Below are 27,931 nucleotides of genomic sequence, written 5' to 3'. Positions count from 1 at the left end.
GTTTTCTTCCCTATGATTTGATTATATAATGGCATTTTAGAAGACGATGGCTGTTATCACAGCCATAGCAAAAACAAACAAACAAAAGACATACAAAAGACAAGTGAATAACAATGTGGTGAATGTGGGACAGACTCATAGAAGCAATCCATTCAGTTCGGTAATTTAGTCCTTTTAACAATTAACAAAAATCTATATATTTAATTAAGTAGTATTGATTAGTATTGAGCAAAAATTCAGAAAAAACAAATGCATGTTTATTTCTAGTCTCTTTTGGCTGCTATATTAGACCTTTTCACACTGCTATAAAGAATACCTGAGGCTGAGTGTGGTGGCTCACACCTGTAGTGCCAGCACTTTGGGAGGCTGAGGTGGGCAGATCAGGAAATCAAGAGATTGAGACCATCCTAGCCAACATGGTGAATTCCCATCTCTACTAAAAATACAAAAATTAGCTGGGTGTGGTGGCTCATGTCTGTAGTCCCAGCTACTTGGGAGGCTGAGGCAGGAGAATCACTTGAACCCAGGAGGTGGAAGTTGCAGTGAGCTGAGATTGTGCCACTGCACTCCGTCCTGGCAACAGAGCAATACTCTGTCTAAAACAAACAAACAAACAAACAAAACAAAAGCAAAAACTTGAGACTGGGTAATTTATAAAGAAAAAAATGTAATTGACTCACAGTTCTGCATGGCTGGGGAGGCCTCAGAAAACTTATAATCATGGCTGAAGGCAAAGGGGAAGCAAAGCATGTTTCCCATGGCAGCAGGAAAGAGTGCACATGCAGGGAAAGTGCCAGACACTTATCAAACAACCAGATCTCATGAGAACTCACTCACCTAAGACTGGGGAATTTATAAAGAAAAGAGGTTTAATTGACTCACAGTTCCACAAGGCTGGGGAGACCTCATGAAACTTACAATCATGGCAGAAGGGAAAGAGGCATGTATTACACGGTGGCAGGTGAGAGAGAGCAAACGAGGAGAGGGAAGAGGCCCTTGTAAAACCATCAGATCTTGTGAGAACTCACTGTTATGAGCACAGCATGGGGGAAATCAACCCTATGATCCAATCACCTCCCACCAGATCTCTCCCTCTACATGTGGAGATTACAATTCAAGATGAGATTTGGATGGGGACTCAGAGCCAAACCATATTGACTGCCATATATATTTAGTGTTAGCTTAATTACTCTAGGTATATTTCAAGGAAAATAAAAATAGGGCATTTTTCTGAGTAAAGACATTAGAAATTCTTATTCTTATTTCTATATATGATGAAACCATTTTTCAAATCAACTTGAAATGCATTCTAGCTTTATAGTTAGAATTTGGAGTACTTTCCTGAATACTATTCTGAAGATTTTAGTTTCTGAAACAATTAAAAGTCTAAATATATAATTTTTATATGATATGCTCAAAATCAGAATAGTATTAAAGTAAGACTTTTGTGTTTACTAAAGTTTTTTAAAGATAGGAGGAAATTTTATTCTAGTAGTTGTAATAGTGGTAATGTAATGCATTCATGTTATACATTATTAGAAGCAGATTGATAATCCTACTGATCTTCCATGTAATTCTACTCTTAAGTCAAAAGGATCAAAAACATACAGATTTTATGGAATGTTTATTAAGTTCTAGTTAATATGGTAAATAAATCTTTTGGCCTGGTAAATTAGCGATAGAACTACCAGATATTAGACATTTAAAGGAGATTATGAATTAACTATTTTCCCCTCTTCATCAGAGATGAGTTAATAATGTAGATTTAACCATTTAGAGATAGTGTCAGGTCTAAGATGCTAACCATGTGACTCTCTCAGTGAAATTTATTTTTTCTTTTTACAAATTATCTACAATTTTTATTAAAAATAATTTCTAGGTAAGTATATATACATATATATGTTTTTTCAGATGGAGTCTCGCTCTGTTGCCCAGCCTGGAGTATGGTAGCGCTATCTCGGCTAACTGCAAGCTCTGCCTCCTGAGTTCACGCCATTCTCCTGTATCAGCCTCCCAAGTAGCTGGAACTACAGGTGCCCACCACCACGCCTGGCTAATTTTTTGTATTTTTAGTAGAGTCGGGGTTTCACCGTGTTAGCCAGGATAGTCTTTATCTCCTGACCTCGTGATTCTCCCGCCTCGGCCTCCCAAAGTGCTGGGAATACAGGCGTGAGCCACCGTGCCTAGCTGTATATTTTTATTATACAAAATGTGTGACATTCACAAAAATATTAATAACACTATGAAAATCACCTGCAATCCCAGCCTCCTTCGATAAATACTTAATGGTTTGTTATATTTTCTTCCAATCTTTTTACCATATAAATAAATAAATATATATATATATATATATACACACACACATATATTTGTATTCAATGAGATTATACTAGATAAAAAGTTGCATAACCAGTTTCATTTACTTACTGTTTGTATTCTACTAAGTATGTTCTCTGTTGTTATTTAATAAGTTAACACAAAATTAGCAACTTAAAACACCATACATTTCATTGATTCCACGGATCAAGAGACAAGGCATGACAAAACTGGATCCTCTGCTCAGTCTCATAAGGTTGCAATGAGTCAGCCAGGCTACATTTTCATCTGGAGGCTTGACATGGAAAAAATATGTTTGCCAGCTTATTCAGGCTTTTGGCAGAATTCATTTTCTCATGGCTGTAAGACTGAAGGCCACAGCTTTTTCGCCAGCTGTCTGTCTGCGGCGGATGCCCTTAAGTGCTATTGGCCACGTGCATTTCCTAGAAGTTACTTATAGTTCCTAGAAGCTGCCCTGCAGTTCCCTACCATGTGATCTTCTCCAGCATGGTCACTTACTTCATCATGTCACCCCAGGGAGGGCCTTGTCCTTTTTTTTTGTTTGAGACAGAGTTTTGCTCTTGCCCAGGCTGGAGTACAATGGCGTAACCTCAGCTCACTGCAACCTCTGCTTCCTGGGTTCAAGCGATTCACCTGTCTCAGCCTCCCAAGTAGCTGGGATTACAGGTGCCCGCCACCCTGCCCAGCTAATTTTTGTGTTTTTAATAGAAAAGGGTTTCACCATGTTGGCCAGGCTGGTCTTGAACTCCTGACCTCAGGTGATCTGCCCACCTTGGCCTCCCAAAGTGCTGGGATTACAGGCGTGAGCCACTGCAGCAGCCAGGCCTTGTCCTTCTTTTAAAAGTCTTCACCTAATTAAGTCAGGCCCACTCAAATGATCTTCTTTTTGATTAACTGAAAACAAGTGATTTAGGACCTTAGCTACATCTACAAAATGTCTTCATGTTTGCCACATTCTATTGGTTAGTAGCAAGTTAAAGGTCCCACCCACACTCAAGGGGAGGGGATTATATAGGGTGAAGCACAAGCTACAAGAATCATGGGGCCACATTAAGGTCCATTCAGCCTATGCCAAATCATTTAATTTCTTAAAAAATGTAATTCTCAAGGCAAGTATTTGTACAATTTTGCATGCTTTTAGTTGCCATGTCAAGAAACTATTATCAGATTAGTTTATAACATGAACAAATAGGTTTGTGGAGGAAGAAAAGAAAACCAGCAACTATACATTGAAGGAATGATAGAGCTAAAAAAACCACTGTTTTCCAACTGGATTACAATAATTGATACAAAAAGAATTCTCAATGAATTATTAAACCATTGAGCAAAAGGTTTCGGAAAATACATTATTTAGAACATTTCAAAGTGTGACTTCAGAGATTCTGAGATTCTTTGTTTGTTTGTTTTGAGAGAGAGTCTTGCTCTGTCACCCAGGCTGGAGTGCAGTGGTGTGATCTTGACTCACTACGACCTCCACCTCCAGGGTTCAAGAAATTCTCGTGCCTCAGCCTCCTGAGTAGCTGGAACTACAGGCATGTGACACCATGCCTGGCTGATTTTTTTTTAGCATTTTTAGTAGAGACAGGGTTTCACCATGTTGGCCAGGGTGGTCTCGAACTCCTGACCTCAAGTGATCCACCCACTTCGGCCTCCCAAAGTACTGGGATTACAGGCGTGAGCCACCATGCCCAGCCAACTTCAGAGATTATTAATTACAAAGTAAGATAACAAATCTTCAATGGAAAACTCTAGTAGATATTAACATTAACCAATTACTGAATTTAATAAAACCACTAATAATGAAAGTGCTGTTATATGGCTCTATACCTTGCTGGTATAGATAGGCTGTATCACCTATTTATTATGTTGAATCATAAGAATTTGTTTTTGTAGGTCAAAAGTGACAAATATCAGTAATTTATATAATCTGAGGAAATTCGGAGAGGAAGGTGACATTCCGAAAAACAACTGGCGTGGACTCAAAATGATATTATGAAAGACAAAAAATAAAGGTGAGAAATTATTGTTAATTAAAATAGACTAAAGTGACATAAATCTTTGAAATGTGAAACTCTTAATTGGGTTCCAGATTTTTAAAAACTCTAAATGGGAAATGGGAAATTTGAAGATGTATCAAGTTAAAATTTTTGAATCAAGTAATTGTACTGTGATAATGAAAGAAAACAACCGAATTCTTAGATCACATTTGCCGAAGTACTGAAGGATCATTTTTTTATGTAGTATCATGTAGTATCTTGATGTTCAAAAATAACTCTTACCATACATACATACATATATATATATAAAATATATATATGTCTGCATATGTATATTTGTGTGTGTGTAAATATATATATACAATTGGGCATGTATGTGTGTGGAGAGGGAGGGAGGGAGAGAGAGAGAGAGAGAGAGAGACAGAGAGAGAGAGAGAGACTGTTGTATCAAAACACCAAACGTGGCATTGACTTTGAAACTGAGTGGTAGGCAGAAGTTGGAAGAACCTTGAGAAGACAGTTGGTAAAGGTTTGAAAATGTTAGTATAAGATGGAGAGAAGGGGATTCTTGTGGTAGACTAAGGAAAGTTTGGCAGTACTGGTACCTGCAATAACAAGAAAATAGAAAGGGTACCTAGTAAGCTTGCCAATCTAGCTGGGAAGATTTCCAGGAGGAATTTTAAAAGCGGAAATTGGCTTCTTCTAGTTTGCCTGTTTTAGGTTGAATTGTGTCCCCTAAGAAAATAATGTTGAAGTCTTAGCCCTCAGGTACCTGTAAATTTAACCTTATTTGAAAAACAAAAACAAAAACAAAAAAGAAAAGAAAAAAAGTATCTGTCCAAATGTAATCAAATTAAGACGAGATCATGAAGGTGAGCCATAATCCTATATGATTTGTTTACTTATAAGGAAGAGAAAAGACATCAATACACAGAAAGACAGAGGAAGAATGCCAGGTTACAATACAGGCAAAGATTGCAGAGATGTGTCTAATAACCAAGGAACACACCAGGGATTTTTGGCAATAGCAGAAGCTAAGAGAATAGAAGAGGTTCTACCCTGGAATCTCCAGAGAGCGGATGGCCCTACCAACACTTGATTTTGGACTTCCAGCCTCCAGAACTGTGAGAGAACAAATTTCTGTTGTTTTAAACCAATCGGTTTGTGGCAGCTTGTTATGGCAGCACTTGAAAACTAATACACTCTCTATGATAAAATACCATGAAGAAAAAAACTATTTCCAGCCTTTCCCAGAAACAAACACACACACACACAATACAAAACATGAATTTCGGGCAGAGATCAATCCTGGGTACTTCTGTAGAACCCTTTGTTTCTATAAGAGAGAAAGATCTAATTGACTATTTCAGTTAAACAAAAAACTTTCTAAGGAACTGAAGCATGTTCTTTGTAGTCCTTCTGTATTAAACAGCAGGCTTTGAGGAATCCTTTGGGCCCACAGAAGCTTCACACTGAGCTCAAGTTAGAGGACAGTCTATCTAAAGAGATCTCTGGATCTGGTGTTTAGATAATGGAGAGAACCCCAATATGATTGATAGAAAACTATGGGGCAGAGGCAGCACAACATAAAAGTAGTCCTATGGTTCCCCCAACCTTCTAAGGGCAGGGAGAAAGCTGAGAAATCTATTCAGTTGCACATATAGGAAATTTCTTACCCAAAAGGGAGGATGACTCAGCCAGTGGAATCAAGAGTCTGGATGATAGATTCAGGAACCTCGAAGAATTATCCCAGTGAATAGGAATAGGCCCTAATCAACAGGGACAGGCTCTCAGCTGGATTTCAGAATTGCTATAAACCAGTGACTATTATATGACTCCATTTCCCATTCTCTCCTCCCCTTCCAAGGGAATATCAATGTTGATTATTCAATCTCCACTTCACTATTGTATGTTGGGTCTGTGAACAGCAGATAACTTCTCTCTTTAGTGGCTAGGTCTTCAGATGGAAAGCAGTTATACTCAGCAAGCAACATCCAAGGATGTTCATGACACTTAGACCCAAGGAATCATGTTCAAGTAACTTCATCTGCATCTGGACCTGAATTCAGTGACAAACTCCTAGACTGATGCTTTAGAAGTTATGAGATATTGGGATCTTAGAAATGAGAAGAGGTTGAATAAATTTCACATATAGGAGCCATATAAATAATTTGTGGACTTAAGATAGACTATGGCAGACTAAGGATGGCCACAAATTCTTTGATATTTATTCCAATAAAAGGTGGGGTCCACCCTTTAATGGCACAGGCTCTGTGACTGCTCTGACCAATAGAATGTGGTAGAAGTGTGCTGTGCCAGTTTCTGGGCCAAAGCATTAAGAGATTGGAAGCTTCTACATCCTATAGACATTCACCATACTGTAAGAAGGCTAAGCCACATAGAAAGTTATTTTAAATGTGGGTTTTATTATTATTTAGGTATAGTGAAGCTGACAGATCAAGAGATGACTACCATTCAAAGTACTCTGTCACTCACAGATCCCAAGAGGAGAGGCATGCACTACCACACAGGCAATCACCAAGGTCAGTCAGGAGAGACAAGTAGGGAGGGGGAAACATGGACAGGAGACTTTCTTGTGGTTTTCACGAGAAAGGCAAGGCAGGATGAGTAGGCTGAGGATTGACTAGTTTGAATAATTTCAGCAGGCTCTGTGGTCTAGGGGTTATCCCTGCTTGCCTGGTAACTGGCTTTAAGATGATTAGGGAATAGGAATATTGTCTACTGGGATGTAAGAGCCAGATAGAGGAAGCAGTTCAGAGTACGGGCTCTGAATTGCTTAATTTGCATATTAAGGCACCCTGCTGGCCAAGTTGTTTGCTATCTCTAAGAATTGGCTAGCCTAAGAGGGGCATTATCTCCCCAAGGAGCAAAGCACCAGATTCCAGAGCATCAAAAATAAAGAAAACAAGAAAATACAGTTAATATAGGAGGCCACTCTGGTCAACGGATGATAGCGGTGTGAGTGGACCATGTTAGGTGTTCAGTTAACTGAAACAAATAGCCGACCTTAGCGACAGCCACTACTTAATATATATCACATGAGAGACTCCAAGCAAAAACCACCTAGCTAATCCCAATCAGCCCAGAAAAGCACGAAAGGCAACAATAAATTGCATTTTAAGCCACTAGGTGTGAGGGTGTACAAATTCCAGCAGTAGATAACTAAAACAAAACTTATGTCTATGTTTGTGTATGTATCCACACAGAGGAGAGTAAGAAGAGAGATAGAGCAAATGTGGCAAAATATTATTAACAATAGGATCAATCTAGGGAAAGTATTTATGGGTGTTCTTTGCAATATTCTTTCAACATTCTGTATATTTGAATTTTTAATTAGAAGTTTGAGGAGGGAAAAAAACACAGAAATACAGAAAAAATACAGAAATACAATCTTATGTGTAAAATGGACATGAATTCAAGCTGTATTCTGTAAGCCAGAAGACACAGCTAAGCCTTTTTGTTTGGTTGATGATTATATGGGGAGAAAACTATTCCCATTGTGGGTAAAGCCTGGATAATTAGAGGCCTTCTCCTCTAAACTATAAGAAGGGAGAAAATTAAAAAAAAAAATTGTGAAAATATCGCCAAGACTAAAAATATTCCCACATTAGACTCCTTCCGGAGATCTTGGAATTATTGTTATTTTCTCCCAGCAAAATTTTGAAAAAAATAAAAAGTATTCTTACATTTTTATATTTGCAAAATAAAAATTCCTCTAGCTTTCAGAAAAATAAAGGCTCTTTATTGGCTCATGTAACGGAGAAGTCCAGAGACAGGTGAGGCTTCATATAAAGCCAACCATAGTTTTTCAGTATATCAACAAGGACCAATTTTCTTCTTTTTTTTTTTCACTGCCTTTCTCAATGCCAGATTTATCCTAAGCCTAATCCCAGTACGGCAGCAAATGGACCCCAAGTCTACCTCGCATTCTCATTCTTTCAGGGAAGAGCAAATGTCTTCAAAAAACCTGAGATTTTCTGAGACCAAACTATGCTTGCAAGGCCCCAGGCCATAGCTATGTCCTGAAGATGGAATGTGATCATCAACTGTGCTTTGGTTATGTGGTTTCCTCCACAAGTCAGGAGTGATATCAGCATCTCTGATATCACCAAAAGGAAATATAGATATGCTGGGAATTTTGAAAAATAAAACAGATACTGCATGGGCAACCAAGCAAAAACCACTTCTGTGTGCATACTCCCTCCAGTTCTCATCTATTTCTTTTTGTACATTGCTTCTTTTTTCTCTTAAGCTGCAAAATGACTACTAGTCAATTCTGAGTTTAAAACACTTTCTTTCAAGAAAATAGCAAGACTTATATGGGAAACTCCTTGTCCCAAGGCAAATTTATAGAAAAGAGAGACTGCTTGGCCTAGTCTGAGTCATGTGACCAAAAAATGTGGTCATGGCCTTGAGTCAGTTTCTATAAGCAGCAGGTATCTGCTGCACCCATTTCGTTTGTGGTGAGTGGATGTCACTGAAAAAGGGTGTTTTGTGGGGATAGTAATGTAGTGAACCAATAGCTGTCATTCCAAGTTTCAGCATAGATGAGGCAGTGGCTATCAGTTTAAGATAGTGTGATAGCCAGGCTCCAACATGACCCCCAGTGAGCCATAATTCCTGTTATTCACCCCCTTGCATAATACCCTTGCACAATGAAACAGGTCTGATCTAGGTGAGTACTGTGGAAGTGATGGAATGACATCCTAGGCTAGTATAACAAAAGGCATTGTAGCCTCTGTCTTGCTCTCTTGGATTGCTCATTTTATAGGAAGCCAGGTACCATGACATCAAACAGCCCTTAACAAGCTCACATGGAGGGAAAACTGAGGACTTCCTCACAACAGCTAGTTTCATCTTACTAGTCATGAGGTTTAGCAACATTGGAATTAGAACCTTGAGCCCCAGTTTAGCCTTCAGATGACTACAACCTCAACCAACACATAATTTGTCATGTAGCAATGTATAACTTATACAGATTGATATTCTCTAATTTGTTAAAGATTAAATCACTTTAGTGCTAGTTATGTGTGTATGTGCCTGTGCATGAATTCTGAAACCATCCCTGTAAACTTTATAAAATTAATCAGGGAAGAAGCAGGGCAGGGAGGGAGAAATGAAAATAAGCCAAGCTTGCAATACATTCAGCATTAATCATTAGGTCAGCTTGCTCTCTGACCTGCTTCCTCATAGTTTGGCGCCTACTGCCCTGGAATCATGTAGACCCTGTTGCAAGATTATAGTTCCCCTTAACTGCTCTATAGATAATGACTTGAACATAAAACATTAGGTTTTCCCTTTGAGATATTCCCTCAGATCCTGCATACCAGTGAAACTACAAACATCAGCTGGTCTGAAGGACCCCACAAGAAGCTGACTCACCAGAGAATTCAGTTTCCATGTCCCAAGGATTTCATTCCCCTTACCCCAACCAATTAACAACTCCAATTTTCCAGCCCCTCACTCTCTATAATCCCCTTTAAAAAACTCCAGCCCAGAACTCTTAGAGGAGATGAATTTGAGGGTGTCCTTCCATTTCCTTGCTCAGCATCCTTTGACCATTAAATGCTTTCTCTGCTGCATCCTTGCTGTCTCAATGTATTGATCTGTTACTGCATAGCAGGCATATAAACCTATTGGTCCTATAACAATTCTGTTCTGGATTAGGTATTATAATTTATGACGTTCTCTTCTAGAATCAAAGGAGGCTACTCTAATTTTTCTGATTAGGTAAATAGATAATTACTGATGAATCTTCTACTTGGTTAGTAAGAAAGAAACTGAAGCTTAATGAGATCAGAGAGCTTATCTAAGTTCATCCAGCTAGTGACAGCTCAGGGATTCAAGATCACATGTATTTTACCTCAGATCCCATGCTTTTAATTATTACATTTTAAATAGATTTATCTCTGGTCTTGACCCTAATTGCTCATGATTTACTAGAGAATTAAGAATGGTGGTATTTTATTTAGGATATATTATAGACACAGAAATGATTGCTTTCTATATAATATATACTATATTTTGGCATTTGGGTGTCAGAATGACGATAACTTCATATACCACATTGAAATGGTATTCCTCTTTGTCGAGATTCTAAGCCAGTTTATAAAGATAATATTTTTCTGTAAAATATGACATAATTTATTTCAAAAATGTAAAATAAAACTACCTGGTTTCAGAATTATTTTCAGATTTTTTGTCAACATAAATTTTGGGGACTTTTATTTTTGATCTTGAAATAACCAAAAATTTACAGAAAACAAAGATCTTTTAAATGAATTATTTGAAAACTAATTTGCCAAATGGATATCCCATGCCTTTCAAATACTGAAATTTACTGTGTAGTTCCTATAAACAAGGACTTTCCTTCTATGTAGCCACAATACAACCATCAAAATTAGAAAAGTAACATTGATACATTTTTCCATCTTATTCTCAGAATCCACTCATTTTTTTGCTACTCGTTTTAAAAATGTCTTTTCTGGACCGGGCTCGGTAGCTCATGCCTGTAATCCCAGTACTTTGGGAGGCCAAAGCGGGTGGATCACAAGGTCAGGAGATCGAGACCATCCTGGCTAACACGGTGAACCCTGTCTCTACTAAAAATACAAACAATTAGCCGGGTGTGGTGGTGGGCGCCTGTAGTCCCAGCTACTCGGGAGGCTGAGGCAGGAAAATGGCGAGAACCCAGGAGGCGGAGCTTGCAATGAGCCAAGATCGCCACTGCAGTCCAGCCTGGGTGAAACAGCAAGACTCCATCTCAACAACAACAAAAAAATGTCTTTTCTGCAAAATGATTTCATTTATAATCATATTAACCAACATCAATTTATAATTACATCAAGCAACATCATAACTAAAATACAATTTATATAGCAGTATGTGGCTCATACAGATTTATATTTTCTATATTGTTAAAGAAAAAAGGACTGGATGAGGTGACTCATGCCTGTAATCTCAGCACTTTTGGAGGCTGAGGTGGACGGATCGCTTGAGCCCAGTTATTCGAGATCACCTGGGCAACATGGTGAAAACACGTCTCTAAAAAACTACAAAAATTAGCTGGGTGTGGTGGCACACATATGTAGTCCCAGATCCTCGAAAGGCTAAGGTGGGAAAATCACCTGAGTCCAGGGGGGTCCAGGATACAGTGAGCTGTGATGGTGCCACTGCACTCCAGCCTGAGTGACAGAGTGAGACTCTGTATCAAAAAAAAAAAAAAAAAAAAGGAAAAGAGAAACTTTCATATATGTTTATTCTCCTTTAATATTGAAGAGTTCCTTAGTCTTCCCTTGATTTTCATGAGCTTTGCATTGCTGTAGTTGGTAATAATTTTATAGAATGCCTCTTAGTTTGGTCATATCTGATCTCTCCTCATGATTAGATTCAGATTATGTATCTTTGGTAGGAATATGACAGCAGTGGCTGTATCCTCCTCTTTGCCTTTCAGGTGACACATGATTTCAGCTTTTTCCATCATTGATGATGATTCACTTTGACCACTTGACTAAGATGATGTCTACTCGGATTGCCTACTGTAAAGTTACTCTTTTTTTTTTTTTTTGAAATATAGTAAATATATTTTGTGTAAAGAGACTTCAAAGTCATGTAAATATCCTATTCCTTATTACATTTTCAGTTTATTAATTGATTTATTTTGGTATAGATTCACGGTTCCCACTTGATTCAGTAAGCTGTAATCCATTACTATCATTATTGGCTTGTTCATGTTGTTTCTTAGTTGACCAATGGGACCCATTTTAAGCTGGCTTTTATGTTCTTTTGATATATCCCCTTCATTCTTTGAGCATTTCTTTGTTTCTGGCATAAGATATTCTAGGTTCATCTCATAATTTTCTTGCTCCAGACATGATATTATCATTTCTACCAGGAGCCCTGATTACCTTTAGTGGAAATGGTTTTGAGAAGCCAAGTTTTGAACTCTAAGTTTGCTCGTGTTATTGGGATGTTACTGATTCGATCCCAGATAAGTGAACAGACCTAGGGAACGTGTGAGTGTACACATGCAACATAACACAATATACATCTGTATTTACTGCCTTATGTGTTGGGCTGTTGGAAACCTTTAGTTCACACTTACCCATCCAGCTCCCACTCAACGCCACAGCGTTCAGTTTAGTTTCCTGCCTTTCATATTTGTCTCCCTTCTATGATATCGAGGAATCTGGCTGTCATGATGATTAACATATTTACTTCTTTGAGCAATCTCCTTTATGTTACCAATCTCCAGTTTTCTCTATAGATGCATTTTCCTTTTCAGGTAGATGCATTCCTCTTCCTTCTTGGATCTGATTCCTCACAATGGCTGTGGTAGGAGAATTGCTTCAACCCAGGAGGTAGACGTTGCAGTAAGCTGAGATCATGCCACTGCACTTCAGCCTCGGTGACAGTGAGTGAGTCTCTGTCTAAAAAAAAAAAAAAAAGAAATTGGTGAAGGCAGCCATCTAGGGAGGCCCATAATCACTCAATGACTAACTGATAGAGAATATGAAAGTCCAACCCCCTCATCTCATGGTAAAAGAAACTACAGGTGCAGTTATGTTCTTAGCATCTCCTTCCCCATCATGCTATGTGGATCTGGCCCAGCCCCTTCCTCATTCCTATTCCAATGCCCTCACTCCCTTACCTTCCTTAGGTTTCTTCCTTCTGAAAAGCACTCCCTCAATAAATGACAGGCATCCAAATTTCTGTCTCATGCTCTGCTTCTAGAGATCCCAAACTAAGATAACATTTTATAATCAGTTTATACATGCTTCATGGGTGCTTTAACAAGAATATATATATATATACACATACAAATTATATATATATAATTTGTACATATGTGCCTATGTATTTATGCACACATATCACATTGATCTTATTTTGAAATAGTAATGGATGTTCCCTTTCCCCAGTATATGCTTGTTTTCATTTCTTACCTCAGTTCAGACAGAAACAATAGCTTTCTATATTCTCTGTTACAGGGAAAAGACTAATACAGCTTAGAATTAGGAGTCAAGTTATGGTTGTGCTTTTCCAAATGAACTCCTGAAACTCATAGCAGAGGAAATAATCTTGATAGCAAAGGTGTTCGCTGCTAAGAACCACCCTATTTTTTTCCTCATCTCAATAAATGCCAGCACCATTTACCCAATTGTTGAAATGAAAATCTCGAAGCTATACTTGATCGATCTTGCTCTTTCTTTCACATTGAACATCTGGTTCTCTAGCAAATTCTATTGGCTCTACATTCAAAATATAACCCAAATCAAATATTTTCTCAACACTTCCACTACTATATCTATTCTGTCTCTCTCTCTCTCTTTCTTTTTTTTTTTCAAACCACACAAGACTATAAAAAACAATCACAAGATGCTGTGCTTGATGCCTGGAGGTTTGCTATATTAAACATTTTTTGTTTTTAATTTTCATGGGTACATAGTAGGTGTATACATTTATGGAGTGCATGAGATATTTTGATAGAGGCATGCAATATGTAATAATTACATCATACTATATCTATTCTCACCTGGATGACTACCATTAACTCCTAATTTATCTCATTTCCCCTCTTGAATCCACCCTCACAATCTTCTTCCTACAACAAACAGGCCAAACCTTTTAAAATGTAAATCAATCCCCTCATTCCTCTCCAGAACTCTCTATGAACCTCCCATCCCACTTAGAATAAAGTACAAAATCTGCGTAATCTGGATCCAACTCTTCTTCCAACTTCTCTTTTCACACTGCCTCTCATTTGCTCTTGCTTCCTTCATACTAATGCACAGTCCTGCTTCAAGAAAATTTACACTTTCTAGAACAATTTTTTAAATATGTATCTCATATCTCAGTGACTCTCTCCCTACTTAATTCAGATCTCTGCTTAAAGGTCATTTCCTCAAGGAACACTTTCTCAATCTCTCAATTCTTTCTCTTTCTCTCTCTCTCTTTTTTTTTTTTTTTTTTTTTTTTTTGAGACAAGGTCTTGCTCTCTCACCCATGCTGGAGCGCTGGAGTGCAGTGGTGCAATCACAGCTCACAGATGCCTTACCCTACCGGGCTTAGGTGGCTCTCCCTCCTCAACCTCCCAAGTAGCTCAGACTACAGAACTGTGCCACCATTCCTGGCTGATTTTTGTCTTTTCATTTTATTTTATTTTTTTAATATAATTTTTTTTTTTTTAAATTTTTGAGACAGAGTCTCGCTCTGTCACCCAGGCTGGAGTACAGTGGCATGATCTCAGCTAACTGCACCCTTTGCTTCCTGGATTCAAGAGATTCTCCTGCCTCAGCCTACTGAATAGCTGGGATTATAGGAATGTGCCACCATGATTGGCTAAGTTTTGTATTTTTAGTAGAGATGGGGTTTCGCCATGTTGGCCAGGCTAGTCTCGAACTCCTGACCTCAAGTGATCCCCCCACCTCTACCTCCCAAAGTGCTGGGATTATAGGCATGGACCACCACACATGGCCTCAAGCATCATCTTTAAAAGTATTCTTCACTACTCTCTATTTTCTGACTGTACTTTTTTTTTACTGCAGTGTACTTTTACCTACACTACATTTGTATCTCTTATTCGTTTATCCACTTTCTTCATGTAATGAAGGCTTATAAAAGACTTATCTATTTTGTTTACTATTATTTCTTCCACATATCTAATAGTGTCTGATACATAATAGCAGTTCATTGTTACATAAATGGATGAATTAAGAATGGTTACATGAATGAATGACTCAAACTAATGCCAGGCATTGGTTAGTTTTATCCAACTAAAACTATTTACTTTGTTAGATCATGCATATTTTATACAGTTTGGTAGTTTGTTTTTTCCTGAAGTTTATGACATCCCTTTTTTTCTCTCATTTTGTGTAAAAGCTGTGTTTGTTTACCTCACATTATCTTCAGTATCTTTAATATGAATCATGCCATTTAGTCCTGAATTTTAATCTTAGTTTCATTCCTTAATTTTATTCTTCTTGAACCCCACAGACTTTTGGCTCTAATTTGAACTTACGTCTGTATAAACACGCATTCTTGCACAGATATTTCATTAACCCTTACATTTCTAAGGGCCTTTCTTATACCCTTGGGTGGTTAAAATGAAAATCTTGGATTTATACTTGACCTTGCTCTTTTGTTCACATCGACCATCCAATCTTCTAGCAAATCTGATCAGTTTTAACTTCAAAATCTAATCCAAATCCAATATTTTCTCAAGTCCTCCACTACCATGCTTATTTCTCAGCTGGATCACTGCCATGATCCCAACTTAGCAACCACACTGTCTTTGTTTTAAACTTTATTTCCCCCTAGAAATACCTTCCAGGAGCCTTCCATCCTTCTGCTCTGATTTGGACAGATTGCTCTCCAGGCCTGCTTTAGAACTGTCATGTTGGGACTTCTCTTTATTTCTATTTTGGTTTAAATTCGCCTTTTACTGGATCCAATGTCTTAATCATGCTTAGTTAATCCATCATTTTGCCAAAGTATATCCTCAAATCAATCTCTCTCATTGACATGCTCTCACGTATGTGTATACTACTCTCAATTTCTAAAATCTTCCCTTTATCCTTAGATCTTTTTAAATTCATCTGCATCAGCCCTCCATGGGAGTTCTCAATCTGAACACTTGTTTGTCCCTCTTCTATTTTTTTTTTTTTTTTTTTTTTTTTTGAGACAGAATCTTGCTTTGTCACCCAGGCTGGAGGACAGTGGGCTACTCTCAGCTCACTGCAACCTCCACCTCCCAGGTTCAAGCGATTGTCCTGCCTCAGCCTCCCTAGTAGCTGGGACTATTGGCGTGTGCCACCATGCCTGGCTAATTTTTGTAATTTTAGTAGAGACAGGGTTTTGCCATGTTGGCTAGGCTGGTCTCCTGACCTCGGGTGATCCACCCGCCTCGGTCTCCCAAAGTTCTGGGATTACAGGCGTGAGCCACTGCGCCTGGCCTATTTTTTCATTGATAATACCTCCTATATTCACCCCTTCCATTTTCTCCAATTTAGTCTCTATTTGAACTCCACTGAGTCATATTAGGACCCTTAGATTAATCATTTATATGTAAGATTTTTCCTTTATATTTTTTACTCTCTATTATTTTGTTCTATATTCCAGGAGATTTTATTTACTCTTATCTTCCAAAGTTCATAGGCAACTTCTGTTTTTTAATTATACATTTTCATTTTCAGTAGCTTTTATTTTTTATTGATACTTTTATATAGCATGTAATTATTTTTCATAGATGCAATATCTTAGTGAATGTCTATAAAGACAGTAAACAATTTCTGGAATGTTATCTTTCTTCTGGAAATTGCCTTGATTTCCTCTTGGTACTGTCTTTTTATTTTTTATATTTATCTTCTACTTTCATTTTTTTCTTTTTTTTTTTTTTTTTTTTTTTTGAGACAGAGTCTCGCTCTGTCACCCAGGCTGGAGTGCAGTGACTGGATCTCAGCTCACTGCAAGCTCCGCCTCCCGGGTTTAGGCCATTCTCCTGCCTCAGCCTCCCGAGTAGCTGGGACTACAGGCGCCCGCCACCTCGCCTTGTCTTTTTTAGTAGAGACGGGGTTTCACCGTGTTAGCCAGGATGGTCTCAATCTCCTGACCTCGTGATCTGCCCGTCTCGGCCTCCAAAGTGCTGGGATTACAGGCATGAGCCACCGCGCCCAGCCTCAAACATTTTAATTATCAATCCATAATGATAATATGAGTAATATCTTGGGTTATTGGTTCATAAATAATAGGAAAAAAGTGCTCTCTTTGTACATTAACAGAGTATGTTGGCTGATTCTTAAGGGTAATGAGTCAGATACCTGGCTTTTATTTCAGATATGCCTTACATTCTAGAATTAAAGGAGATTTAAACGAGGGTGCCAACAATTAAATTCGTTCTTTATTTCTTACCAGAGGGCTCTTTTGAATCATTTAGAGAACTGTACTCTGTTGGAGGTTTCACTGGGTACATGCCGGCAGCAGGTTGTTCTGCATGTGGAGGTTTGAGGAGGGGGTGTAAAGTGCCTGGTGCTCAGTAATATATGACATTTCCATGTTCAAACCTGGACTCCCTCCTCTTCATTTCCTCTGTGGTAATTGTACAATGGATTCCCACAGCCTGCTGTATTTGTTGGCATTCTTCAATCCACTTTCTGTCTTCCAGACATTTGATAAAACCTCTTGCCTGATGATACCACACCTTTTTGTTCTCTTTGTGCATATACTAGTTTTAAAAAATTCTATCAACATCACTGGGGAGAGAGAGAAGATTAAGTTTCCAGTCTACCCTACAGACTCAGAACCATTAAGGACTATTGCTGCCTTAAAAAAAAAAAAAAAACATGTAACCAAATATTTGATTCAAGTGTTTTCCCCCCTCTAATAAGAAACAAAAGTCCTTCATAAGATCTGTCTTACTGTCTTTTCTGACCCTCACAGGAGATCTTGGCCACTGAATATTTGTGGACCTCAAACTATATATCAGTAAAATTGAGAGATTTCTAAATGGTTTTCACCCTAAAATTATAGCTCTAAATCTATGGCAAAACATTTATTACTATGTTTACAAATATTCTTCTGGTTATCATAGAATGCTTACCGATGTATGTTCTAGAACGACAAAGCAAGAATTAGAAGGCTTAGAGTTATTGAACAAGAAAATAATTATTCTCCAAAAAAAAAGAATTATTTTTCCATTATAAGTTATATTCTGAGGAGGAAAACCCAGCTGGCATTAAAACAGTAATGTTTTATTTATAGGAAAAAAAATAAAAGAATGACAGCTCAATTCACTTTAAAGACAAGTCACACCAAAATATCATAAGGATTCTTTCCTTTGCAAATGTTTGTATTGCTTCCTGAATCTTTTTCCCATTATGAGAACCAGAGAGCATGTAGTATACAGTGATGTATGTATTGGCTTTTGTTCACAGCATGTTCATGACAATGCTATGGATTTTGGGTCAACGGGCTGCAAATGAGATCTTAGATTTTGACTTGTAAAAGTTAGTGGGTTTGTTTGTTTGTTTGTGCTGGTGAGATACAGGGACACAAAAAGGCAGTTGTAATTTTTTATTTTATTTTATTTATTTATTTATTTTGAGATGGAGTCTTGCTCTGTCACCCAGGCTGAAGTGCAGTGGTATGATCTAGCTCACTGCAAGCTCCGCCTCCCGGGTTCACGCCATTCTCCTGCCTCAGCCTCCCGAGTAGCTGGGACTACAGGCGCCCGCCACCATGCCCAGCTAATTTTTTTGTATGTTTAGTAGAGACGGGGTTTCACTGTGTTAGCCAGGATAGTCTCGATCTCCTGACCTCGTGATCTGCCTGCCTCGGCCTCCCAAAGTGCTGGGATTACAGGTGGGAGCCACCGCGCCCGGACTAGTTTTTTTTTAAAGAATAAAATTGTATCATCAACTGAAAATATTTACCTTTATTGGTTCTTACCTTGAAGAGTCTGGCTTAATCTGAGACAGCAGCCTGCTCTTTAACATGTCTGTAAATTTAACATTATTTGAAAAGCTAATGAAGCATATTTTAGTTTCTACTTCCTTTTGAGTGTACAGTTCTGTTGATGGATGAAGAAATATTTGGAATACATATTAGTAAATTCTGACACATACATGTGCAGAGTTTTATGTATGCATGTAGGAGAATTGCAAGGGTGGTGAATGCATCACACAACATAATTGGCTCTGTTATCATTGGACCCTGGAGAAAAACTGCCCTGTTGCAGCTTGAGGCTTTTCTTCTGGGAATGAAGAACAAAAACAAAAACAAAAACAAAAAAGTCGCTTTCTTCTTACCAGTTTCATTTCTATACACCTTTAGCATCAATTTAAACTGCAGAAATAATAGTACTAAAATATATACTCGAAAAAAAGTTAAACTTCATGGAAAGAGTATCTTCACAAATCAGATTCTATTTCCTGAAGTTGTATATTTTTTGGCAAACTTGTTTTCATTTTATCGAGTCATTCACGATTATAAAATATTCATCCGAGATTATTTACAAGAGTAGGTAAATTAAGATGGAATCACCAGATTCAAGGAGTCTATATCTTTCAAAAAGAATTTGTTGCTTTTTTTGGGTGACAGGATGTCCTTAGTTTTATGTTATCCCTAATGGGAATGTTCAGAAACTTGTTTTAAGTATCAATTCTCATATTCATTATGTGAATAGTAAACAAGCTTGTGTCGGAGTTTGGTTTGAATAATCTTTGTTTATAACTTAGTCTCTTTTTAATTGCTCAGTCTTCTGTAGTCCCAAATCCCTTTGCTCCTCCGCTTCACATGGGGCTCATCACTTTGTCTTTTTTTCTGTTTTGTGCATGTGACGTTTTTTTTTGTTGTGGTTGCTCCACAGCCTAGGTTGGTATTTGCTAAGAGCTACACAGAGTGTTGTTAAGTTTATTACTGAACTATCTATGCTTTTAAAAATGCCGTCTCTTTTTAGCCATTTTCTCTCTCCTCTAAATTCATAGAGAAGTGTAAAAATAATAAGAGAATATTACACTTTAACCAAGCTGCTGAAAAGTAGGAAACAGAATGAAATAATGAGTAACTTTTTACAAATAAGTGAAATCAACCTAGATTTTCACAAATCTAGGCAATAATGAAGACTTTTAATAACCATAGAAAGAAATTTTGGTTTTTTTAGGAGAAGGCTTATGAACAACAAATTATCATTGCAAAGCAGTTTAAAAACACAAAAGTGGCTAAAGAGTCTAGGTAAATGTACTAAAGCTTACAAGCTGGATTATTCAGTGTTTCTATAATCTCCAAATGCCTGAAGTACGGGGACCACCCTGTGTCCTAATGAACACACTCATCCTTTCCTTAAATAATTCCCTTACTTTGATAATTTATAATTTCACTCCCACTTTCTTCCAATTTGTTGTGGAGCAACTTCCATAAAGGACACAGTCTCTGAGATGCAACCATTTGAAACTAATAATTATTAGGTCATGACTACGGAAAAGAAATTATTTAGTCAATGCATTAGTACAAAAACAGCTGATCATTGGTCTGCTCACAGTTCCTCCTACCTTCCTCCACCTTCCTCCACCTTCCTCTCTTTGTCCATAATCTGGTTTCTGTTAAAGAGCCTATTCTTATACTGTTTGAACCTCATCTTTCACCCACATACATTCTGCTGCTTTGCAGGTAACCATGACAATATTTCACAGGACTGAGGTTAGGTGCCATATGAAATGCAGCCATGCTGTCTTAAATTTATTAGCAAGCGCACCTTTCCCAAAATACACACACACAAACAAATATCATGTTAAAACTGCATGACATTTGGGAACTCTTAAAATACCAAGTGTGCAATCAAATGATTTAATGAGTGGGGGGAGATAATGATTCTTTTGCTGGGAACAAATAAAAGCATATAAATCCTTGCTAATACAACAACAGTATCTTAATTTTTTCTACATTATTATCCCAAGTACTTTCACTTCTTCAGTATCTGCCTCCTTAAGATTTACATTAATTAGAAACATTTTCTAACTAACAATCACAACAAGGTTGAAGGTAGATATATTTTCTGGCTTGCAGCTTAAAAGATAAATATTATTAATAATTATTAGTCATTTAGACAACTGTGGTATAACATGCACACACTGGTCAAGGAGTAAGAAGTTTGAGATTCAGACTCTGGGCAATTATAGCAATTGCTGGATCATCCAGAGTTTTTCCCATATGGACTATATTTTAAGTTTTTGTTTACTCACATTTACTAATTCAATTATCTCTTTACTGACAATTCAAGTATCTCCCATTCTTGCCTCTCTACAGAGCTTTAGTTCATTACGGAGTTGAAATAAAAGCCTAAAACCCATCCAAAATAAATCTTTTTTTGAGCATTAGTGGAAACACTCTCCTAGACACTGAGGCTAAAAGAAAGATACTAGATATTATCCCAGAACTTGGAGACATAAGTCACATCTTATTTAGCCTTTCTCTAAATGGTTTCTTTCCTTGTTAAACTAGTATATATTTCACAATCAATACTGTCACACTCTTAGGTGTTCCCAAAAAATGTGTGATACAGAGGCCCAGCCCTCAGGAAGTTCATACTCTAGCTATCCCATTATTTCTTCTTCCACTATATTTCTGTAATTCTTGCTCTTATCTCAGTACTGGAGTCAGTGTCTTTTTCTTGAACTTTGCCCAGTGTCAATTACCCATCAGATTAAATTCTTGAAAACAAAGCTTCCAACATATCACTAACTCTAAAGGCTTCCAACTGCATAAAGTTTGTCATTGAAGGATCTCCAAAACATGCTTCTCAGCAAACCTTGTGTTATTCCATTACCATATTTTTGCCAACATTGTTCCTTTTACCAGGCACTTCCCATTGTTTTTAGTTCATCAGTATTTAATGACCAAGTTAGGCTACAACTGCTCTTTGAAGACTTCTCAGACATTCAAAATGATATCATTAATAATAAATAAAAACAGCAATAATAATAATATCTAATAGTTGGATACTAGGTCTATGTTCCAGTTATGTAGCATGGTAATCATCTTACATGCATTATCTCAGTCTCTGCATTAATTTTCTATTGCTGTTGTAATAAATTAATACAAATTTACTGGCTTAAAACACAAATTGGTTCTGAAGGTTAAAAGTCTAATAAATTCCGAATCTGGCTCCCCATTTCCTTTTTTAAGGATCCTTGTGATTACAGTGGACCACCCAGATAATTCAGAATAATCACTTAATCTCAAGGTCTTTAACTTAATCACATCTGCAAATTCTCTTTTAAAGGCAACTTTATGTTGTAAGATAACATACATATTATCTCCCATAATAAGCTCTTATTTTTTTCACAAGAAAATCTTTCTGGGTGAGATGAGGACTGTATATCATATGGGCAACTAATGTATTTTCCTCCATGGGAAGTAACAGAGAACTGAGAGAGTGTGGAGCCATTATATCACCTCAGATGTTGTAGAGTCGGTGGGAGTGGGTGGATATAGGAAACTAGTGATTAAAAACATGATCTCTGTATTCAGAAAGTCTGGACTGGACTAACCTAACACCTCTATTCGCATTATGTGACCTTGAGAAGTTGCCTTTAAAAACTTTGTGCTTTACAAGGTCAGGAGATCGAGACCATCCTGGCTAACATGGTGAAACCCCGTCTCTACTAAAAATACAAAAAACTAGCCGGGCGAGGTGGCGGGCGCCTGTAGTCCCAGCTACTTGGGAGGCTGAGGCAGGAGAATGGCGTGAACCCGGGAGGCGGAGCTTGCAGTGAGCTGAGATCCGGCCACTGCACTCCAGCCTGGGCGACAGAGCGAGACTCCGTCTCAAAAAAAACAAAAACAAAAACAAAAACAAAAAACTTTGTGCTTTAATTTCCTCTTCTTCAAAACAAGGACAATAATGATCCCTATCTCATGGGACCACTTTGAGGATTAAATGAGTTAATCTATGTAAGTACTTCCAAAGGCTATTGGGATGTACAAGTGTTCAAGAAATGTCAGCACTTACTGTTATTATTATCATTACTAGACAAAACTGTGGAGATACCTATGCTATCACTATCAGTCAGAAAGTGGGCAGCATGACTGTGGTGAATTGAAGTGCAGAGCAGAATATGGATGAGAGATTGCTATTAATAAGAAAAAGCAAAAGACATTTTTAATACCTTGCAAAAAAAGATTAGAAATAATATCCGTAAAATATGTTTTTAGAATGTTTCTATGTGGTGAATGATACAGAGCATTTGGTCCGGAGCCTGTAAAAATAAACTTCTCTGATGATGTTTATTTGTCTTCAAAGCTACTAGGATTAATTTTTGTATTTCTTTTTGTCATAGGTTGGGCTTCCTCGAAATTGATCCTGAGATTAGGATTCTTGTTCAAGTGATGTCTTACAGAAAGGGAAGCGGTAGGAACAGAACAGGTCAGAGAGGTGCTTTCAGAAGCTAGTTTCATCCTGAGACCACAGTGGGGTACTCTGAGTGAAAATTAGACAAATAAGTTAGTTCCATGTTGGGGAAAGGACCCAGCCAGTCAGCACAAGTCTGGGTGAGAAATAGCCTTCTAGGTGAGACAGCTTCCGTTTTGCAAGTCTTGGGAGAAGGGGGTGGTTGTGAGTTGATAACAGCTGATGCACATAGCGACTGGTACATGGGTGCACTAGGCAGTTAAAGGGATCTGAGAAGGACACCAGTACCATCCACCGTATGTATTTGAGTTCTTCTCTGTGTATTAAGGTCTTCTTCTTCAGATTGCCCTCTTTCTCTCTAGACTGTACACATGAACCCAAAGAAGAAAAAGCCTTCTGCTGCTATACTAGGCTTCTTCTGCTATGTATTAAGGTCATACTTATACATAATACTATGTAATCTGATGTTCTCTCTGGTTCCACTAATCTGAAGGATACAAAAAGGAAACAATGGCATTGACAACAAAAAAATACACCCTTGCTCAACTCCACCAGCAGAGTGTCTATAAAACTTATTCCCAACCCCTCCTTTCTGGGTTTAGGGTACCTCATGCTGAGGAAGCATAACCTTTCCCTTTTCTTCTTCTACCTTGATGTGCCCAACATTTCTTCCTATACTATTTCTGTTTTCCTATTGGCAGCCATTACTCAGGTCATTTCTACCACTTCTTTCTGATCTTAGTGTGGCTGTTACTATACTTACCTGTTTCTCTTAACAGACATTATGCCAAACTGGGTGGAAATGTCTCCTTCTGCACATACATTCTATAAAACATTGTATTCATATAATTGTCATGATGAAATGCTGCCCTGTGTCATCAGTCTCCCTGAAAGACTGTATGAGTGTGGGCAGCTAATATTTATTGAGCTCTTACTAAGTGCAACGCATGGACTTACCACTTTTAAAGATAATCTCATTTATTTCTCACAAGAACCCAACAAGATAAGCACTCTCATTATATTCATTGTCTAGCTGAGGAAATGAAAAGATCATAGAGAGAAAGAGGCAGAGATAATTAATTAAGGCAAAATAGCTTGGAAGTATAAAAGCTGAGATTCAAACTTTAGGATTGTCTGTCTCAGAATCCATACCTTAAAAGAATCTAAAAAATATACACTGCCTCTTTGTTTTTCTTTTTTTTCTTTTTCTTTCTTTTTTTTTTTTTTTTTTTTTTTTTTTTTCATTACAGGCTTTTCCTCCTCTGTGCTTATGCATAAATTGTAGAGGGAAGAGAGCAATCTGAATGGAATAATTGTACTCTAAACACAGCATCCCATCTAAAAGACTGTCATTGGACCAACTCCATTCATGGTTCAAAGTCAACGTCTTACCAATTTTAAGCTTCACCTAAAAGTTTTAACGTTGACTCTTATTACTGGATGGGTTAGGAGTCTTAAACCTGTAAGCCAGTTGTCAGTCTGAAGAAATAAGAAGCTCTCTTATAAATAAGCTCCTGTTTGACCTTCCTTCCAATTCTTCAAATTTAACACTTCCCAACTTACTTGTCTTCTGTATCCCTGCTATATTTCATATTCATTTCTCTCTTTTATATATATATTTTTTTGAGACAGACCTTGCTTTGTCGGCCATGCTGGAGTGCAGTGGCATGATTTCGGTTCACTGCAACCTCCTTCTCCCGGACTCGAGCAATTCTCCTGCTTCAGCCTCCCGAGTAGCTGGGATTACAGATGTGTGCCACCATGCCCAGCTAATTTTTGTACTTTTAGCAGAGATGAGATTTCACCATGTTGCCCAGGCTGGTCTCAAGCTCCTGACCTCAGGTAATCTGCTTACCTTGGCCTCCCAAAGTGCTGGGATTACAGGTGTGAGCCACCGTGCCCAGCCCATATTCATTTCTTAACATGTACTCTTATGTCAGTAATTGTGTCAGTAAATATTTCAGATATGCTATAAGGATCTGCTCATAGAAAAATGATCCAACAAGGCAGCACAGAGATATATCATAAGTGAAAAACAATGGTAAGACTACATAATAAACATAAATCTGCATAAATATTGACTTTATAAAACAATATAAACAATGTTTTAAGGAGTTAAAATACTTTTTAATAACACAAAAAGCAGGAATGGTATACATCAAGTTAATATATTCCAATGTGTTTGCATTATCTAAGAAATGCTGAGTATTAGTTTCTATTAGACTTTAATGAGTCAGCAATGTAACCATTAGAGTAACCACTAAAAGAATAATATATAATTATCAGTCTAACAAGGCAGAAAATATAAATAATAAGAAAATACTTAATCTGAGAGAAGGCAAGAGAAAAGGAGCACAGCAAAGGTGGATAAATAGAATGCAGAGAGTAGCGTGGCAGATTTGAACTCAAATATAATGGTACTTACAGTAAATGTAAATAGACTGAAAACACTAACAAAGATTTTCAGACTGGATTTAAAACAAAAATTTAAAAACCTATGTTGCTTACAAAAGACATTTCTTAAGTTGAAATAAAAGACCAAAAGTAAAAGGATGAAAAAAAAATAGTGTTCAAAAACTAACTAAAAGAAAGCTCATACTAACAGTGGCAAGAAGCACTACTACCAATAAAGAGGAATATTTCCTAATTAAACTTTGAGTCACTAGAATGATATGGCAATTCTAGACTTTTATGTACCTACTAACATTGTCTTTCTCTAGGTAAAACAAATACATAAAAAACAAATTCACAGCCATAATTGGAGATTTTAACACATCTCTCTTTGCAAATAATAAAACAGGTTAAAAATCAATCAAGATGTAGACTTGAACATTACTAACAAAGTTGATCTGTATTAATAAACTTACATCTAAGTTATAGAATTCACATTCTTTACAAGTTCACATAGAATGTATAACACAACTGATCATATGCTGAGCCAGGCAAGTCTTCATATTCTTCAAAGTACTAACATAGGTACCCAGCACCCGGCGTTCGCCCAGGAGGGAGGCGAGGCTGCCCGCGTCCCCAGAGCTCCCGATTCTGGGGAGGCGGCCACGTCCCCCTGCGACACGCCTGGGGGGCGGGAACACAGGACGGAGTTATCTCTAGCTCCTGTACCACCACCACCACCATCACAGCGCCTCCCTCCAGGGTCCTGCAGAATGGGGGAGATAAGTTGGAGACGATGCCCCTCTACTTGGAAGAAGACATTCGCCCTGGTATAAAAGATGATATATATGACCCCACCTATAATGATAAGGAAGGCCCAAGCCCCAAGGTTAATTATGTCTGGAGAAACATCATCCTTATGTCTCTGCTACACTTGGGTGCCCTGTTTGGGATCACTTTGATTCCTACCTACCTCCTGGCTTTGGGGGTTATTCTACTATTTTGTCAGGGCCCTGGACATAACAGCAGGAGCTCATCCCCTGTGGAGCCACCCCTCTTACAGAGCTCGGCTGCCCCTGCGGCTCTTTCTGATCATTGCCAACACAATGGCATTCCAGAATGGTATCTATGAATGGGCTCACGACCACCATGCCCATCACAAGTTTTCAGAAACACATGCTGATCCTCGTAATTCCAGACATGGCTTTGTCTTCTCTCACGTGGGTTGGCTGTGCAAACACTCAGCTGTCAAAGAGAAGGGTGGTACGCTAGACTTGTCTGAAACTGGTGATGTTCCAGAGGGGGTACTACAAACCCCGGTTTGCTGCTGATATGTGCTTCACCCTGCCCACGCTTGTGCCCTGGTGTTTCTGGGGTGAAACTTTTCAACACAGCTGGTTCATTGCCACCTTCTTGCGGTATGCTGTAGTGCTTCATGCCACCTGGCTGGTGAACAGTGCTGCTCACCTCTTCGGATATCGTCCTTATGACAAGAACATTAGTCCCCGGGAGAATGTCCTGGTTTCACCTGGAGCTGTTGGTGAGGGCTTCCACGAGTACCACCACTCCTTTCCCTATGACTACTCTGCCAGTGAGTACTGCTGGCACATCAGCTTCACCACATTCTTCATTGATTGCATGGCCTCCCTGGGTCTGGCCTATGACCGGAAGAAAGTCTCCAAGGCCTCCACCTTGGCCAGCATTAAAAGAAGCGGAGACTGAAGCTACAAGAGTGGCTGAGTTTGGGGTCCCTCAGGTTCCTTTTACAAAAGCCAGCCAGGCAGAGGTTTTAATGTCTGTTTATTAACTACTGAATAATGCTACCAGGATGCTAAAGATGACTATGTCAACCCATTCCAGTACAGTATTCTTTTAAAATACAAAAGTATTGAAAGCCAACAACTCTGCCTTTATGACGTTAAGCTGATGTTATTTCTTCTCTTATCCTCTCTCTCTTCTAGGCCCATTGTCCTCCTTTTCACTTTGTTGCTATCGCCCTTCTTTCTCTTATTGCCTCCCAGGCAAGCAGCTCGTCAGTCTTTGTTCAGTGTCCAGCTTCCAAAGCCTAGACAACATTTCTGTAACCTTAAACGAATGGTCTTTGCTCCAGATAGCTGACTTTCCTTGAGCTGTTGTGAGCTTTGAAGTAGGTGGCTTGAGCTAGAGATAAAACAGAATCTTCTGGGCAGTCCCCTGTTAATTATCTTCAGCCCAGGCTTTTGCCAGATGGAATGGAAAAGCAACTTCATTTGACACAAAGCTTCTAAAGCAGGTAAACTGT

At 38.2% G+C, this 27,931-nt stretch overlaps 1 protein-coding gene across 1 annotated transcript; it reads left to right on the top strand.

Moving 5' to 3' along the window:
- The first annotated feature begins 46 nt into the window (after nucleotides 1–46).
- Nucleotides 47–27,372, top strand: LOC126950829 (stearoyl-CoA desaturase-like). The gene is given in 5 exon segments (XM_050784814.1): nucleotides 47–160; nucleotides 20,014–20,084; nucleotides 26,236–26,619; nucleotides 26,621–26,929; nucleotides 26,931–27,372. Coding segments are annotated over 5 exon segments (1,320 nt in total).
- The last annotated feature ends 559 nt before the right edge of the window (nucleotides 27,373–27,931 follow it).

The sequence above is a fragment of the Macaca thibetana genome, chromosome 3 (assembly GCF_024542745.1).
Source record: "Macaca thibetana thibetana isolate TM-01 chromosome 3, ASM2454274v1, whole genome shotgun sequence".
NCBI classification, from domain to species: Eukaryota; Metazoa; Chordata; class Mammalia; order Primates; family Cercopithecidae; genus Macaca; species Macaca thibetana.
This window is presented reverse-complemented; position numbering and strand designations above follow the sequence as displayed.